Source organism: Mesitornis unicolor, unplaced genomic scaffold, assembly GCF_000695765.1.
Source record: "Mesitornis unicolor isolate BGI_N332 unplaced genomic scaffold, ASM69576v1 scaffold7898, whole genome shotgun sequence".
NCBI lineage: Eukaryota > Metazoa > Chordata > Aves > Mesitornithiformes > Mesitornithidae > Mesitornis > Mesitornis unicolor.
In genome coordinates this window covers 25,927-31,926 of record NW_010201066.1, presented here as the reverse complement: position 1 = coordinate 31,926, position 6,000 = coordinate 25,927, and the positions used below count along the sequence as shown (strand labels likewise).

The 6,000-nt window shown below is 37.0% G+C and overlaps 1 protein-coding gene across 1 annotated transcript in view; it reads right to left on the bottom strand.

Annotated features, from left to right (window-relative positions):
• LOC104544932 (probable phospholipid-transporting ATPase IF) overlaps positions 1-6,000 on the bottom strand; it is a gene marked incomplete at its 3' end in the record, with an annotated part of 33,215 nt that overhangs the window by 1,560 nt on the left and 25,655 nt on the right. The window contains exons 8-11 of the mRNA XM_010189938.1: positions 5,751-5,879; positions 5,525-5,628; positions 4,237-4,284; positions 541-605 (exon numbers count right to left, since the gene is read on the bottom strand). Of these exons, the coding sequence (XP_010188240.1) occupies positions 541-605; positions 4,237-4,284; positions 5,525-5,628; positions 5,751-5,879 (346 nt within the window). The remainder of the gene's footprint in view (positions 1-540; positions 606-4,236; positions 4,285-5,524; positions 5,629-5,750; positions 5,880-6,000) is intronic.

The following is a 6,000-nucleotide window of genomic DNA, read 5'->3' as shown; positions in this document are numbered from 1 at the left end:
GGAAAGAGTTATATTGTGTTTTCTGCACATACATAATGCGCAGAATTTTTCATTTTAAGAGACATAGGATCAAATGGCAATATTACTTTTGTGTTTACTTCAGCACAATGGTAAGACAGTATTTTGTAAGTATTTGCAATATTCCGCTATAGTAAAACAGTACTAAAGTAATTTTAACACCTACTGAAACGCTGTTCATTATTATGACTGCACTGCTCTTCAATATGTATTTTATGGAAATCAGCACGGTAAATCTCAGGAGAAAGTCTTGAACAGTGGATAACAGTAAAACAGTCATTTATCCACTGAAGTTAAGTTATTCCTTTATTTAACCACTTCAAATATTTTCACAGAGCGGAGCTGGAACTTTATATCCATAGAGATTCTTCAGCATATTATCACTACTTTCATCTATAATCATGTCCCCTCAGGTAACAGCAAGATTATTGCAAGTTTCTTCAGTGCAAGTAGGATTAAATCACGGTTTATCAACATGCTTTAAGAACAGTACACTCTTTAAATATTTAGATGTCTACAAACCAAATATTTCTTTAGTGTTTTTTAATCTTGCTCCACGAAGTAAGAGACTTTCAGGCCCAAGAGGTCTAAAAAGAAACAGACATATCAACATTTAAAAATTCGTAGCTCTGTATTCTGTAGGACTTGTCCTAGCTTTCTATGCAAATTTGTCCCATATCCCCTGTGGATTCCCACTACAACAACTCTCATTTAGGTCTATCATCAATCCGCTTACCCATTTTACCACACCTCACTCACACATCTGCATAGAGCTCTCTGTTTCCTTTCATGTCTCCTTTGGTCCCTATCATATTCTCCCACCACTGTTCAAGATCCCATAATTAGTGATGGAGCTAAATACCAAATTACGGGTTCAGAGAGACCTGAAAGTTACTTGAGGAGACAACAGGCAAAAAATCTTGTTGAGCTCACAGTGCACCAGGAGTGCTGCTATTTAACCCATCTTACTTCTACCCCTCTGTCAAACTGAAACGATCCAGCATGTTCAAAAGCAATCCATACCAGAGAAACAAACAACTGGAAGGACACAACACTACCACAACAGTGCCTGATCTGCTTCCTAACACAAAAGTAAAATTTCATAAATTATTTTTCCTCACATCTATCACACCACAGTAATACATTCATTTGAATGGCTAAATTAACTGCAAAGAGTGTCGTGACAGAAAAGGTCCAGTTAGAATCAAGTCTGATGTAAGGTTAGAGCTGTATGTCCTACTCCAGCAGCCGTATCATCTTCAGAAACTGCCAGCATAGTTGGTTTGAAATTTTTTAAAAAAAGTGCATTCACTAATTTTGCCAATGTTTCAAATGAATGCAAGACCTGAACAACTGCAGTGGCCAGGTTGACATACTGGGTATAAACAAAAGAATTAAAGATCATATATTAAGTGTTACGGCATACAAGGCCTTGGGATTGTTTTACTTTTCCATTAGCTGTACCACTAGCAGTACATGATCGCTATTATACAAACAAAGCTCTTGTACTTGAAGTTCCTTGGAAATCATAACCCAGAGTTACTAAAAAAACCAAGCCTCAATCCCATACAACCACCACCTCACCCCTCACAGCTAAACATTTAACTTAAAACATAGCAGTTACCTTCACAAATATCAAGTGCACCAATAATACATCTAGATTATTATAGGTTCTTTAAATTACACATCTATAAGTTAGTATTTTAGGCTAGACTCAAACTTTAGCTGAAAAATTCAACTAAAAGGCACTATATGCTCATGCATTTAACCATTTTTATAAGAAACCTAATGCCTATTTCTGGATTCAAGTAGTTTTTGCAGTTTGTAAAATTAGTCTGAGAAACCCAAAATACAAAACCTGAATCAGTGCAACACAGACAAATTTATCTTTGACAGAATACACAACCCCACCACTAGTCAGAACTTGCAGTTATTTTTCACACTCCCTTTAAATTGGCTCTGTTACATTTTGATAGATTATCCCAAAGCTGAACCTGTCCAGCTTGGCAGTAATGAATTCTGAAAAGCTCTAAGTGAAGTAGCCCATAAAGCAACCTCAGAAATAGGCTGAGTGGGTTTTGGGCGAAGGGTTGGGTGGGGTTTTTTTGTGGGAGCGGCCAAGGCACTGGACCTAGGGCCTTCCACATTCCCGTAAGTGGTGTGTGCAGGACAAGGGTCATGTAGGGGTTATCAGAGGTACCCTGGCTCCTATTAGTCTGGCACTGAATCAACTGAGTGAGACCTGGGGTGAGGGAGAGGCCCCAGAGCCTGGTGTTGCATTGGTAAAGCCAAGCAGACCACTTTTAATTGCCTGCTTTGTTCTTCCTTGCCCCCACCCCCCCACCTTGACTGAACACATGACGAGCCTTGTTAAGGGCCAACCAATATGCAATAATTCACTTCAGTCCCACCTCACCAAGAATATAAATCTGGCATTTAGAATCCTCCAATCTGGTGCAGAGGATGGCAAGAGCATCAACTTTTGGGTGGGTCAATGGGCCTGTACATCTCTTCCTCCTCCTCAAGCAGAGGTGCCTTCTTGGTGAGAATCACGATAATTAACTATAGTGCTAAGTATCAATCCATGCTTGCTTACTGTAGTGCATGCGCGATTAATGGTAGTTAATGCTACAGAGCTATACATTTAAATTCTGGTATGTCACTTACATTAGTGTAAGACAGTGCATTTATCACTGGCAATTCTGAATCTATTGTATCTGTTGCCTTAATAAATCATTTATCTATTTCAACTTTGCAAATCTGTTTCAGTGAAAGCTCCTCAGAGGGCTCTGAACAGGCAACCGTTGACTCTGATAGGTGGCTGCTCCCGTAACTTCTATTAGATATAAACCATTGACCAAGTATGAGACCAAGATTGGATCCAGCCGCAAGGGGGTCCTCTGAACCTCGTGACTCAACGGGAGGGCTTCCACTCCCCCCCAGTCACATATCAGACTCACACCCTCTAAAGGGCACCATATTTCTTGCAAAACCATCGACAAATCATTGATTCACTCTGAACTTCACGTTACTCTTATCTAAAATTGACAGATGCTTGCCAGTCTCATAGGAGGCTCTTTGACTGAAAGACGTTCAGTTCTTCAGACTGAAGGCACACATTACACAGAAAATAATACTGCTTTAATATTTGATATGGGTAGAAATTAGGTGACAGGTAACATTTTGGACATTAGAAGAGTGAAAGAATCATAACAGATTTACCTGTTTCTGTGACACATTTATACATCATAACATAGCCCTTCACATTTCAAGAAGAGGCAACCAAGTTTTTTGAAAGCTTGATTATCAACAAGTCTCAAGAGAAAACAACTAATAACTTGCATGATAAACACTGCTGAAAATCTGGCCATTTCTTGTGAGTGATTTCCCTGTCTTTATTTCAAAACTTGACCTTTCTCACTCCTCGTCTTCCTGTTTTCTCTTCTGGCCTGTTGTGGTGAGGGGAAGTGAACGAGTGGCTGTGTGATGTTTGTCTGGTAGCTGGGGCAAACCCACCACAATTAGCAGTCTTTTGAGGAAGCCCAAATATAGGTCTGTAAGTGGTTTCACATCTTTATTTTTACATTTTCACATGTGTTTAGGTGCATGCTACTTGCTATGACTGCACAGGGAAAATTAATGAGCACACAATTATGTGCACACATTTGTGTTAACTATTACAGATGTAGCACTTGCCTTTACAGTCCAGGTAGTACAGTAGTTTAATATATATACTTAAAGGTACAAATCTGTAGCAGAGACTTTGTTAAAACAGACCAATAATTTTTAGCAATTTCAACTGCAAAAACACCTGTTCAGTGCCTTTGATAAAAAGATGACAGAGGATCTGTTGTAGTCTATGTAATATGGCACTGGAAGATGTTTAAGATCAAGAAATGTTTTAAGTAAGATCAATAAATATTTTAAATAAAAAATAGCAACAAAGTTACCAGCTGATTACCAATGCCTAAGAATTATCCCCTTCAGAGCAGCCAAGCTTTCCAGAACTGTCCCATTAAGTCTGAAAAACTGGGTAGTAATGAATTTTCATTTCACTATTTTTTTCTCATCTCCATCTGAACTATGCAGCTACAACTGGCACTCTGGGTAAAAATACCCCTAGCTTTCATATGTTCAACAGTAACTTTTTTGTGTCATGGTCATGATTTTAACCACTTCCATCAGTTCTAAACATTAATCTTACAAAATTTTACTTACCGTACAATTTCTTCAGTTTGTTGACTTACAGTTATTCTTCCAACAAATCTATGAAAGACAGCTGTATGTTAGAAATATCTATATAAAGACTCAAAAATGTGTAAAACACCTCTCTATATATACAAAAGTCACTAGTGGTTCACAAGTACATAATAATCAACTTCTATTAACAAACAAACTAAACCAATATGGCAACACAGGCAGTAATTTTACAAGAGATTTAACAACAGCCATCTGAGAAAGCCTATTAGGTTTCATTAATAAAAGCACACAGGACTGCATTTCTTTCTTACTTAAAAGAGATTGTGACAACTTGATGATTCAGTAAGAAATAATTCCTCAACAAATATCAGTTAGCATATTATCCATCAGAAAAAGTAATTTTTCATTTAATAAAGCCAATCTAGTCTCTTTTTTAAATCTGACACTTGTATATTTAGCATGACCCCAGCTACAAATAGCGACATAAACTGCTACAGTAATTTTATCTTCACTTGTTCTCTACAAACTGAAGATCAAATCTTTGAAGAGTTGTTCATATTATTTTATTTTTTACATGAATGTCATATTTCTTAAAGACATCAAAAAGCTCACTTAAGAACAACTGCTGTGACACACTTGGATTTTGAAAAACACTGCTTGATGCAAGAATTTCCCATTATACTACTTAGGAGAAGCTTGGATGGGAATATAGCTTTTGTTACATATGATGCTGTTTTACAGAGTCTAGAGCACTGCATGCTGACCTTAAAAGCTGAAATCAGATACAACTGTTTTTAATTTAAATTTTTGCTGCTGAAGAATGGAGTTTGAATCTTCTCTTGAGCATAAGCAAAGCAGATGTGACCAATAAATATCCTTAGCATTAACATAAACGTTCAACAGTTGAGTTAATTGCATTTTTAAAAAAATTACACTATATAGTACTGAAATATCCTGGTAAAACCTTATACAACTCTTTCTCCAACCTGTCCAGACTCATAATACATTTAGTTTTTTTTAATTTGGAAACAAGTTTACTGGTTAGAACAGAAATGTACATAAGTGCCATGATTAAAACACAAAAGGTAAAAATTATCCTATAATTTCTGAGTTACTACTGAAATACTCAAATTTAACCTGTAACTTGCAAGTTTCAGTAAGTACATACGTATAAATTTATGCTAATTATTAAAGCCTAAAATTTAACCAGATGTCTGAAGCTATTTTAATCCCAACAAGATCTATAACATTCCTGATAGTAAACACTCCACTTTGATTTAATTCCAAAATATTTACTAATAGATACCTGTACAGATCTGCTTCTGGCTGCTGACATTCTATAACTGCTACAAGTTTGTCCAGGTTGGCAACGGACTGCAGGACTGCTGTTTCTGGGACTGCAACGTGTGTCTGTAAAACAGCATCCATTAAGTTAATGATACAAGACTACCCGGGGAGGGGGGTATTTCAATGGGCTGAAATAAAAATGTCATCACAGATTAACTACATTCTTTAGTAGCAATAACCCAGACCTTAAGATTGGTCTCTCCATCCAAACTTGCAGTAGTAACATGGCATGAACCGTCCACTCGATCAGATGACAAAAGCACCAGATCAGCAGGAAAAGTCTCATCTTTGGCTACTCTGACAATGTCCCCTACCTAATGAAGTGAACACAAATAGGGTTTTAAAAGAAAAGAATTCATTTCAGCATTGTTACTGAATCATGATGAAGCAGGCCACAATGATCAGTAATGAAACAAGAGCTTTAGCTATGCAACA